Source organism: Oncorhynchus kisutch, linkage group LG8, assembly GCF_002021735.2.
Source record: "Oncorhynchus kisutch isolate 150728-3 linkage group LG8, Okis_V2, whole genome shotgun sequence".
Classification (NCBI taxonomy): Eukaryota; Metazoa; Chordata; class Actinopteri; order Salmoniformes; family Salmonidae; genus Oncorhynchus; species Oncorhynchus kisutch.
Window position 1 is genome coordinate 25677618 of NC_034181.2, and position 13040 is coordinate 25690657.

Below are 13040 nucleotides of genomic sequence, written 5' to 3' on the forward strand. Positions count from 1 at the left end.
CTAGTGCTGTGCCATGGGGTCTGAAGAAATGCCAGGGGAGCATTGGTTGTATCAGAGACATTTAACTCAGCGATCAGTTTGTTTGATATGCCTGGCTGCTTTGAGTTGGCTCAGGAGTTTCTCATTTCCATGTGACCTGCACAGGAAAAACCTAGGAAAAACTCTGTTCAGGAAAAACTCCTGTCCCTAGTTCTAACTAAGTAGGATTGTAAATATACTGATTTAGACTTGCCTATGGTTCATGTTCTATTATTTACTGTAGAGAAGGTGAGTGTTGACATGTGCTCCATGGTTTCACTGGCTTGATGAAAACCACAGGGATGCGTTACAATGATTATATGTACAGTATACGACTGATAGGGGGCGCTGTGTTGAAGCCATCGTGCCTCCATCTTGGCACTCCCCCACCGCTGTAAAAGTTTTTTGGGCAGCTATAGAAATGCATATATTAATGTTTACATGTGTTTTTGCCACGTATTCTATTACAGGCACCTTGATGCATACTTTTCATTTATATCATGTGAGCTAAAAATACAAATACTTAAAAAAAATATATATATAAAATGAATTCTATGAATAATTCTATGAATTATTATGGAGAATTGCTCCTACTGGGGAGTGCCTATATGGCCGACCGGTGGCTTCAAAGCCTCTGGATGGCCAATACATAGCATCAGCATTCCAGAGTTTATATACATCATTGATGTGTTAGCGACTTGTTGTGGCTTTGTGGAAAACATGTGTGAAGCACCAAGGAGAGGGAGAGAGAGGGAGTGATGGAAGGAGAGAGAGGGCGTGATGGAAGGAGAGAGAGGGAGTGATGGAAGGAGAGAGAGGGAGAAAGAGATGCATAGAAATAGATGGAGACTGGGCCATTTATCACCCAGTGTAACAATATCACCATGTTATTTAATGTACCCAAACCTTGTGCTGTGAAAAGAGATGTTACCTTGCAGAGTAATTTGTAAACATCATCATTGCAGCTAAGAATGACAGATAGGCCTATATCATCTTGTGTTAGCTGCTGCAATATCTGCAGAGTTCCTGTACTATAGACATATTTATCAGAGCATGAAGTACATACTGTCATCATTACTATTGTACATCAAAACATGAACTGTTACCATGGCAATCGAGTCACACTGGCCTCCAACATCAATACACTGGAGGACAGTCAGAGTGCATATACTGAACACACTAAATGCTATATTATGCTTGTTTTTAAAGGCTGAGTCTCTGAAGTTATTGTGGAGTTACTCTGGACATTGAGCAGAGCAGAACCCAACATGCCTCAGAGGGAGGTGCAGTGTGTGTGTGTGAGTCGACCCACACCTTGAAAGCCACGGTGAGTCATGATATAGAGATCTCTGGTCCCCCACCTCCGGAGTTACCTCCACGTGTGTTGTGAAGCGAACCTCAACATGAAGCTGTGTATTTAAACCCTTGTCTCACTTGTAGCGTCAGTGTTAGATGCTCCACCAGTCTGTATTTAGTCACACTCACAACTAGCAGTGTTCCTCTGGAAGGCCCACCAACCCCTTAAACATAGCTGCTCTGTTCCCTCCCAGCCAGGGGAAGATCATGTTGTTTCTCTTCGATTATCCCTCAGGCAGATGGAGGCTAATGAATGTGTGTTGGAGAAATTAGTATTAGCTGTAAACAGTGATACCTGCCACTGATAATTGTGTTTGCTGCGTAATTGTCTGGCCCGATATCAATTATATGTCTCTGCTTGACAAACAATTTAATGCCAAAGCCAAATAGCTTTGAGCTGTGTGTGCTTGCTTAAAAACACCATTCATGTTTTGGGAATTAAAAGAAAGCGAGGGCGACTTGAGTTTAGCTTGACAGAACATTATTAAAACAAGTGTAGATTTCATGGTGACAAGCAAGAATGGAATGTCACTTCCACAATAATGGATTAACACATTAGAAGGTTGGTCTATCCACGCCCAGTAGTTGACTTTCAACCCTCCTAATTCCAATGTTGACTGTGACATTCACCCAGTAAAAACACTCCCACGTAGCTCAGAAACACTGCTGAGTCAGAGAAACACAAGATGAATAAATAGATGATGCTTTTAGATCGATAATGCACACTTGTGTCTCCCTGGGAACTTGACCTCAAACTGTCGCCATACTTACTGTGGCATTTCTATCCTGTTTAGTTGATAAGTGCCAGGCTGATGTGTTCAGGCTGATGTGTTCAGGCTGATGTGTTCAGACTGATGTGTTCAGGCTGATGTGTTCAGGCTGATGTGTTGAGGCTGATGTGTTCAGGCTGATGTGTTCAGGCTGATGTGTTCAGGCTGATGTGTTGAGGCTGATGTGTTCAGGCTGATGTGTTCAGGCTGATGTGCTGAGGCTGATGTGTTCAGGCTGATGTGTTGAGGCTGATGTGTTCAGTAGTGAAATACAAAGAAAATGGTGTGTGTTTTAATGATATTGTAGAGATTGAGGGGGAACAGCCAAAGTTTGTCCAAACCTATTGGCAAAGGCCATAGGGTGTTCACATTTAGGGAGGCTACTACAGCATATGTTGGAAGAACAGGCCTGTAACACTGCTGTGTAAGAACAGTAGCATATTTTCTCCCTGATTTATGTATTACTTTCTGAGGGAGAGAAGTTGACCTCTGTGTGGCATGCAGTAGCAGATGCCAGGCTGGTGCCAAATCTAATGAATGTCATTGATTGTTGAGATCCTGTGACAGCAGCAGAATCATTACTTGGGTGGACTGAGAGGAGGGGAAATTTCAGGCAAGTTGCAACTCAATGTGCTGCTAAAACACATTACAGTATTGTGTTCATAAATCACCATCACAGTGTATACAGCAAGCATGTTTAACACCAGTAAATTAGCCTAACTTTAACACTTAGTACAACTAACTATCAATACTAGGCTTAATCCTTGTGTTTTGTGCTCGGTGTTGTTCACATTACTGATGAATCTGCCTCATTGACAGGAAAAGATCCATTCTAGCATGTGACAGATGTATGTCCTGGAGAGGGGAACAGGATATCCCTTCACTTCAAGGAAGTCCGCTCTGCCTCCTGACGTCATACAATGGGAGGGAAAGCAGACCCACCTCTGGAGAGCAGTGGTCAGCCTTGTGCACCTCTCACACCATACTGCTACATTATGCATATTTATGATGCACACATGTTACATATCAGTCATGCCTGTCATCCGTCAGCCTACAAATGATATTCTTGTCATAAATACTCGTGAACCATGACAGCTGTTACGACACTCCTACAACGCAGGTTGTGTACCAAGTATTTTCAATTTATTAGTTTGTGATAGATTTGTTCATTCATCCACTACTGTGGATGAGCTGTCAATCATCATATTAACCTGACTGAAGTGTCAGTCAATGGAGCGGACGTCATCTCTGGGGAAACATCTGTTAGGCTGAAGTTACCCATATGCACAGATCTAGGATCAGCTTAACTGCCCAATCCTAAAGTTAACCAATAGAGGGAAAACTGAAAACTGACCTTAGGCCAGTGTCCAAGGGAAGCTACATCGTACTCAGTTAGACTCAAGGGATGCTGCCATTTTACTGGCTGGATTTAACAGGAACTTATTGGCTGGGTATTGGCAGACTGTCATGGCATTGTGGGTACTCACGTGCTTACGCATATCCATTTTACTAGCCCTGGTTCTCGTTGCCAACCAGGCCCAGAGGGTAGAGCCAAGCTGAACAGCCATCCCTCCTGCAGTGCCAAGCTGCATGAATGGGCAGGACTAGATATATCCATTAGCTCTGTGTGCCCTGTAAAATACCAGGAGAGGGTACAGTACAGCTGAATTCTCACATCTAGAACTGTGCTCTGCTCTCTGACATGCACAGGCTTGCATGGAGAGCTTACAATATGCATGAGACAGATTAAAACCTATTCACTTGTTTTCACTTTTATTATGAGTGGAATGGTTTGCATTAATGGTTTGGGATTTGTGATTAAACAATATCAAGGTTAATGCAATATGATCAGAAAGTGATTTTGAAAATCTTTATTTGTTTATTGAGAAGTCTGTCTTAATAACTCACACAATGGAATAGGTACAAACTTACAGTTTCATGTCTGGTTCAAAGCTTAGCCTTATATGTATCATCTAAATATGTGGCTCTGGTTCAAAGAATGTACAGCTACATACAGCAAAGAGGAACTTAGTAATTGCTTCCTTCCCTCAGTGTGCACTTACCAGTTTAAAGAAAGGAGTGAACCGTTGGGAAGAAAGTTACTCCGACTGTGAACTGACGTAATGTTCCCCATTTGGTACTTACTGTTCAGTCTGTAACAATAATCATACGGTATAAAATCCAAGACTCAGAACTTGTGAATTAAACATTATCAAAGGCAGCTTTAATCTTGGAGTCAGGGTAGCAGCATGTGAAAATACACTGTTCTATTTGTGGCACAGGCTACTTTAAAGAAGCTGTGAGTCACACTTTCGCCCAGAGAAAACTTTGTGACGATAGTTGAGGGAGAAAGATCCCCTCTGGCACCCTAGCTTAGAGATTCTCTTGCTGAGCCTGTGCACATGTTAGGAGTTCTCTGCTGACAATGTGACATGAAGCAGCCTGTGGTTGAAGAAGCTGAAGAACCTGCATAATCTGAAGTGAACAGATTGTTGTCAGACACTGACACTCCCAGGAACATCTTCTGAGCTTAGTCTTTATGTTAGGACTGAACTCCACTATCTAAATGGATTTTTAAATGAGCTAGGCTGCTGTAAATTATTCATGTTGGTTAAGAAATCCTCTAAGATTGTGCAACTGGGCCAGTCTCCTATGCTGACTCAATAACAGTTGGATTAAGGTACCTCTAGAAGATGATCTCTGGTGAGTTTGGTATTTTACCCTCTAATTGCTGAGATTAGGATGGAAAGACGCTTAACCGATCCTAGATCTGTGCCAACTATTGAGGTGGTATCATGCAACTCCTACTACTCTATCCAACGTACTATTCCTTTTCTGCAGGATGTTCGACCTCCTGAAATGTGTTTGGATGTGGAGAAGAGGGGGCATATTGGTCTTGGCGTGCATGGCATGCATCACATCATTTGATGTCAGCGTTTGTAGTTTATTTGTGTGACTCTGACCGAAGGAACCACCGACTCCAGAGGCTGTCGATGTCAAACCACATGAATTGAGACCTGGAAGTGTCATAAATAATGCCTGTTCCTTCCTCTTGTACTTCCTGCCTTGTCTCGTTGTGTGTTCATGTTTATGTATGAGGAGCATGTATAATTTACCTTCAAGAAAGTTACTCAAGCATCCCGAGTGGCACATTGCAGCCTGAAGTTTGATTCTCCGACACAATGATGCGGCTGGCTTCCGGGTTAAGCGAGCAGTGTGTTAAGAAACAGTGCAACTTGGCGCCTCTCGCAAGCCCAATGGAGAGTTGCAGCGATGAGACAAGATTGTAACTAGTAATTGGATAGCACAAAATTGGGGAGAAAAATGGGGTACATTTTTAAAAGACAGTCATTCAAGATGGATATCCAAGATAATACATGTTTAACCTGTCTTTACATAATGACTGGAGGAGAAAAGATATTCGACCACTGAAGATGACTCATCAGGTACAGTAATTGAGGTTAGCTGTATATATATTTTCTCTTAACACTCACAAACACACACAGAGACACACACACACACACACAAACACACTCACACACACTCACACATACACATACACAAACTCACACACACACACACACACACACATTCACACACTCGCACACGCACACACAGGATTCAGTGCCTTGGCTGACAAGACAACCATTTTAAAGACACTCCACTTTCAGCTCTGAAAACCTCATGGTTCACTGACGCTCTCAGGCTCTGCTGTTAATAACAGAACCTGTCAACAGACAAGTCATTTTTCAGGAAGGGAATAAATAAGTGGTGGGAAATGTAATCCAAATGTTAAACCGCTATCTCAGTAAACGCTATTATTACGTTATCATTATCATCAATTCTATGCGATGCAATGCTGAACATCTGTGAACTGTAAATGGAGAGTGAGCCAGGGACAGGCCTCGTCAGAACAGAATGAGAAGATGAATAGACAGGCAGAGCTGAGGTCAGAGGCAGGCTGACGAGGAGAACCACGTCAAGGACCAGGCTGTCACTAGGACTGTATGTCTCTCTCTCTTACGTAACCAAAGTCCTTCCCATAGAAATAGAATTCTTGATCGAGCTCTACCTGTTTCTATGGATACGAAGTCAAACAAGGTGAAAGCAAATATCATACAGTTAGGAATGAGTAATTCAATAGGATCTCTATGGGAAAGATGATCTTAAATAGTCAAACAGGAACATCAAGCACTGATGCAATAATAACCGTGGCATAATTTTACTACATTTATTTAAATGAATTCATTTAACCATTATTTTATCAGGGAGTCATAGTGACACCAAGGTCTATTTTACAGGTGAGTAAAAAGAATGACAGAATATATACATATGAAAATATAAAAACCAAATGCAAGCAGAATGAAAAACAGTCATTTATCAGTAATAAGGTCCTGAATCAGCTTTCTGAATGGTCCTAGAGGCACTAAAACATCACATTTAACATTTTGAAGATTGTTCCACAAATGAGGTGCAAGAAAAAACCTGATTTACCGAACTAGGTAGAGACCAAAATAACTTTGAGTTAACATCCCTGAGACTGGGTGTGGTAACTCATAAGTCTAAAGTGTAGTGATGTTAGTTACCGTGGGAGTTTTTGTAAAAGGGGGGTTGTTCTTACAAAGCAACTTTGAACGGCTATCAATTGAGAAAGCAAAAGAATGGACAATCTGAAAGTAGAAATTCAATATTTCTCATCCACCCACCCTAAACCTCATCCACCCTTACCTTCATATTCCTTTACCATCCACCCTCACAACAACCAATTCAATCAGCTATTTCCGGTCTGGAAATAAAAGTATTGTCATTTTCCAGCTCCAATGTCAATGTGACCAATGCTGCACTCTGAATCATCATCAAGCTTCCTCAATTCACCAAAGTGCTTTAACAGACCCTCACGTCTCCCTCTGTTCCCTGACATGTGAATGCACTAGAAACTGCTGACATGGGAAACCAGTCAAAATTGAACTGTAGGAATGTAAATGCAAGTGAGTTTAAAGTATAATGTATTGCCTGAGGCTTTGTGGAATTCATTCTGTCAGTATTTCACAGTTCTTAATCAAAACACCCGGGAAATGTTTTACACCTGGGGAGAGTTTCACTAAGACAGGTAGTTCATTGTATCTCTAAGAATAGCAACCATTTCATAGCAGTCTTTAAAACACAATTCAACCATAAACGCTTGAAATAAAGACAGACCATTTGATATGTGCAAACCCCAATAACTCAGTCATATATATATGAAAAAGTTTTATTAAATACTTCACTTTTGTACACAATAAGTTCTTTTTTTCCAATGTCTAACAGTGTAATGGCTCTTCTTGTATGATCAACATCATTCTCCCCCTCCTTCACAGTAAAACAGTTATGTCCATCTGTCCTCACAGAGAATGAATCACAGTTTGAAGTTAGCTAGTGTTTCTCCCCACACATAGCCTCCCCGCCCTCTGCAGAAGTGCTGTGTACATTACAGTCCTGTAGTGTAGGGTTTCCCAAACTTGGTCCTGGGGCCTCCCCTGGGGCCACATTTAGTTGTTTTGCCCTAGCATTACACAGCTGATTCAAGTAATCAAAGCTTGATGATGAATTGGTTATTTGAATGAGCTGTGTAGTGCTAGGACAAAAAAAAAAAAACGTGCACCCAGGGGAGGCCCCAGGATCGAGTTTGAAGCATACATCAGCCCTTATGGTTCTACTTTCATTAGAAAAAATAACATAACAGTTTTATCTGGTTCCAGCCCAGAGTTACTGTCCTCTTCACTTCCACACTCTTCCTCAAAAACAGATGGTTTTCACATTCGTACCTCCATCTCCTCATCATAACATAACATCCAGTCATCTTATCCTCCGATTATCAACATACACATCAGCCCTTTTCTGTTCAAAGTCATTGTGCTCAATACACTGTCCTTTCCAGAGCCTCTCCATCCAGATTCAGCTGCAACTCTGCTGATAGATTGGCAAAGGTTACCAATCAGCAGTCCATTGCTTTACACAGGTCCGACCCCATTCACTGTCCCACCACCTGCCACTGCTTCCTGGTTCAGTGCTGCAGTAGCATGTTGAAGTCTGTCCGGCTGTATAAACGGTTCCCCGCGTGGTGCTGCTTCCTGGTTCAGTTGCAGCGCTGCAGCAGCATGTTGAGTGAGTACTCCATGCGTTGGCGCAGGTCTGCGGGGCAGCCGGAGGTGAGCAGGGAGCTCAGTCTGAAGGTGGAGGACACACGCTCCTCGTTGATGTATGTCAGCATGTACTCCTCCCTCTGGGTGCACAGGATGATCTTGGTGTGGTCGTGGTAGAAGTTGACCTGTTAGAAAAATATATATGGTTTAATAAAGTACTGAAAATACAACAAATAGCATAATACCAACATTAATGTAGATTATCTCATATTTAACCCCCCTGGGAAACTGATGAACAGTGTGCCTGAAATGTGGAATAAGTACATTTGGGTTCTTATCTGAAAATATATCTATGAGTCGATAGAAGACAATAACTGATTTGAATATTTAGCTGATGTATGTGTTATGCATTTACATGAAGTGTTCTGTGGATTTACCATAGCTGCACTGTGTCTATTTTGCATAATGTCTATTTTGGCTGTGATGATGTGTGTTTACCTGAAACGTGCCGTCGTTGAAGAGCATCATGAGGGCACGGTCAGACTTGAGCCACTGCAGCAGGTAGAGTCTGGGCATGTGCGTGTCTGGCTGGCTCACTAGGTCTCCACCCTACACAGAAAACACAGGAACAGGTTTAATCATTGACTGAGAGAAGATTAGGAGGAGGAGGAGAGAAAAGACGACAGAGGGAGAGAGCAGTACAGGAAAGGAGAGGGGGGCTGGAAAGGAGAGTGGAGTGAAGGACCGGGAGGAAGGACAGGAAAGGAGAGTGGAGTGGAGGACTGGGAGGAAGGACAGGAAAGGAGAGTGGAGTGAAGGACCGGGAGGAAGGACAGGAAAGGGGATTTTTTGGGGGAAATGGAAAAAGTAGGAAGATAGTACTGAGAGGATAGATAGGATCAACAGGAAAGGAAACGAGGAATAGAGGATGAGAGGAGAGGCTAGAGGCTAGACTTACATCCATCAGGTTCTCTTCCATGTAGTGAGCGAAGTACTTGAGGACGGTCACCTGACCTATGAAGTGCTCAGGCACGTCAGATGTGGAGAACACAGAGCACTGACCCAACTCAGCATAGTAGTGGACAGTCCTACAGACAGAGAGAAGAGACAGAGGGAAAAGAGAGTTAGCAACCAAAATAAACACTTGCATGTTTCTGAAGGACAAGATGCATGCCAAACAGATGTATTTATCAGTATGACAGCAAAGACCTTCTCTGTCGCTTACTTTTTGTTGACTTTTACATCTGAAGCCGGCAATACTTTCCACTTCTGTTTATTTACGCCCATCAAGCATTGTGATGTTCAATCTGACAGCTGAATGTAAAAACCCATAGAGCCTAAACAATCTCCAACTAAGGTATGAGTGATGTGTTGTGTGATAAAGAGAACAGAGTACGCACTTCTTGTCTGCGAGGAGGCTCATGTGTGTCCCGTTGTTGAACAGAACGCCCACTATGTGGTCTGAAAGCTGGTAGCCAAAGCCATACTTGTTGGAGTAGTCCACCCACTTAGTGACCCACTGCAGATTACTGCACTCCGTCCCTTTGGGGATGTCATCCGCTAGAGACAGAAAGGTAGTGGTGATTAAAACACAATTCAACCATATGCAATAACAAAGGGAGTCCCACTTTATCATATTAAGTTAAATTGGTGTTGGAATCATTTCTTTACATGGTAGTAAGTACTACAGTATAATTACACTGTACCTGCCTTATTTAAACAAAATCATGTCTCATCTCCAGGATTATAAGTGCATTAGGCTTACCTTTGGGCATGTTTTCCAGGCATCCTCTGAGAACGCTGGTGATTGTCTCAGCCACACTGCCAGTGGTGCTGTCCTCTAGACATTCGCTACTGCTGCTGCAGCTACCCAGACTGCCCCTGACAATAAGCCGGATGGTGTCTCGCGTCGTCGGGGGCAGGCCCTCTGTTGCCAGGGCGACAGGCCTCCCAGCAGATGGTGACGGTGGCCTTCCATCCTGAGGTGAGGAGAAAGAGGGAGGGGTTAAATAACATGGCCTCACACTTTCCTTTATCATGATTAGGTATTTCCTCATACAATTGCTTTTCCATAATCTGACTTTTCACTACTCCCCTAATGCTGTGCATTACAGTAGTCGGTGTTGACTTTATATTTTATTTCATCATGACTATCATGGTCAAATAGAGAGTGATGAGCTTCTCACCTCAGTCATCTGTTTGATCTGCTGCTGCTGGCTGATAACCGTGTTCTTCAGGTCATGTCGAAGCTTGTAGATCTCCTCTTCCTCTTTGGTGAGTTTATCTACCAGAGACAACACACAGTCAGCAAATATTCTGGATGGCCTCACCCTGCAGCCTCTCATTTATACCAGATGTGTGATTAGATAGGAAATCTGCCAAAAACACTCATGATACATCAGTGGATTTACGACACCACAGCTTTAATCCTCACTTGGTAATTAGCAACATTGTATAATAATTTTACAAGGTAAACAAATTTGAACTGATTTAATAATTGGCGACATTGACTAAGGCGGTCTTATGAGGAGAATAATTGATATACTCACTCAGAGTCTCGTAGTATTTGACCTTGTCTCTCTTCCCGCCGAAGAGGGCAGCCGCGGCCTTCTTGAAGAAGCTCTTGGCAGGGCTGGAGACGTGGAACTCTGGAGCGGAGTGGCAGCAACTAGCAGGAAGACGCTCTGGCACAAAACCCTGGAAGGAGGGAGAGAGGGGGAGATGTTAGGAGAATGAAAAAGTGCAGATAGGATTATTTGTCTATCATAAGTAGGAAACAGAATGTTAAAACAAAATTAGATTTGCAGTCTCATGCTCCATACGGTACAGAGAGAGCAAGAGAGAGAGGCTGAGTGAGGGCTAGCTAACTCACCTGTGAGAAGAAGTCATGGCGCAGTATGTGGTCCAGGTGAGGTCTGTCCTCCGGGGTCTTGGCCAGGAGGCTGGAGATGAGCTGTTTGGCCTGGGGCGACAGGGAGGAGGGCAGGGAGTAACGCGCCTCCCGGATACACCTGTACGTCTCCTTCAGATTGGTGGTCTCGAACGGGGGTCTGCCCAGGAGCATGGTGTACCTGGAGAACGGAGGGGGAGACTTAGTTGGTGACTGGTTGTCATAACAGTGTATTTACATATGGAATGGAATTTTACAGAGCCGTCTATTGACAAAAAACTTGAAATTAAATAGAATGTACTCACATGACACAACCCAGGGCCCAGACGTCTGACTCGCAGCCGTGGCCCTGCTTGTTGAGCACCTCAGGGGACAGGTAGTTGGGTGTCCCACAGATGGTCTTCCTCCTGTTCCCAGCAGGCTCTAGCTTGGCAGCCAGCCCAAAGTCTCCCACCTTCAGCTCCATCGTCTCACTCACAAAGAAGTTACCTAGGAGGGGAGAAGAAGATCACAAATATTGTACCATTTACTGAGTCATCAATAACATAAAGTGGTTGGTTTATAGATTGACAGGTGAAGGTTGCAGGTTTGAATCCCTCTGCATTGTGCTTGGCAAAGCCGATTGAATGATAACGACTCTGGCTTCTATTGTGTCTCTTGCCATAGATGCTTACCAAGTTTGAGGTCTCTGTGTAGGATCTCTTGTTCATGCAGGTACTTCAGCCCTGAGACGATCTGACGGAGGTAGTATCGCACTTCCGGCTCTGTGAGCACTTTGCGTGCCTTCAGGATATGTGCCAAAGACTGTACAAAGATAACATGGGAAAAAATATTAGATCAGTCAAGGCAGTCTATGGAAAATAAAAACAAATTATTTTTTGTTTCCCCATTTTATATCTGCTGCCCAGTAAGGGCTGTACTTTTGAGGTGCTGCTACTGTATGTAGGAATTTCTCAGTTCAGTTCAGTAATAAAGGCTTAGTATTCAAGTGTAGCAGTTAACACTCACTCTTCTACTGCAGTATTCTAGGAGGATGTAGATGTTATCTTTATCCTCGAAATGATGGTAAAAGTGCACGATGTGTTTATGGTGGAGAACTCTGTGTAGCTCGATTTCCCTGTCAATCTATGGAGAAGATATATAATAGTGATTATTAAAAGCAATTCATTAACTAATTATTCAAAAGTCCTGGACATTCAGTTTCAATCTATATAGACATTATAATACATGATGAATAGTGGTGCGCGCTCTTACCTTTTCCCGTTGGTGCGGTTTGGAGACGCGCGTGTGGGGAATAATTTTCGCTGCATAAACTTTACTCGTGGACAGGTCGGTCATCTCATAGCACTTGGCGAAACCTCCCTGAAAAGAAAATAACACAATCATATTGATAAGCACATTTACCAGGTTCCTTTTAAGTGTGCATGCTTTGGAATAACAGTGTACTATTCCCAAAGTAGACACATAAAGAACCATATTGTCTTTGCGTAATTTGCGTTTTGTTGTAATTCATTGATGGCTACCTTTCCCAGAACTTTCCCACGGCAGTAACATTTCCCGGTGGCAGGATCCGTGATAATCTTCGACATCTCTGCAGGTGCATGACCGTGGTCCTCAGTTCTCTTTCTCCGCAGTTCACAGGACCCGGGTTGGTTGGGCTCGTACATCCTGTTGCTATTCGTCGGCTGTTGAGAGATATTCCTCAGTAATTCCATAGCGAGGTGATGACTTCGTTGCTCGTACTCTGAATGCAGTCAAGAGTGCTTGGGTTTATATGCAGCCTGGTCTCATTGACTAGCCAGAATGATATCGTAGGCTCCGCCCCTTTGTCTGGCTGGCTCTACGACGTCAGTCTAGAGATCCGGTAGAGCTCCCTCACAGTCA

General features: G+C 43.2%; 1 protein-coding gene across 1 annotated transcript; it reads right to left on the bottom strand.

The window, feature by feature from the left end:
- Positions 1 to 7377: 7377 nt before the first annotated feature.
- On the bottom strand, positions 7378 to 12919 carry plk2b (polo-like kinase 2b (Drosophila)). Its single transcript, XM_020490175.2, has 13 exons — positions 12680 to 12919; positions 12411 to 12518; positions 12165 to 12281; positions 11831 to 11960; positions 11462 to 11645; positions 11139 to 11337; positions 10816 to 10963; positions 10453 to 10550; positions 10032 to 10245; positions 9667 to 9826; positions 9225 to 9354; positions 8765 to 8875; positions 7378 to 8451 (listed from the first exon to the last, which is right to left on the bottom strand). The coding sequence occupies exons 1-13, from the start codon at positions 12869 to 12871 to the stop codon at positions 8260 to 8262; spliced, it is 1983 nt and encodes a 660-aa protein (XP_020345764.1). The 5' UTR covers positions 12872 to 12919; the 3' UTR covers positions 7378 to 8259.
- Between the last annotated feature and the right edge of the window lie 121 nt (positions 12920 to 13040).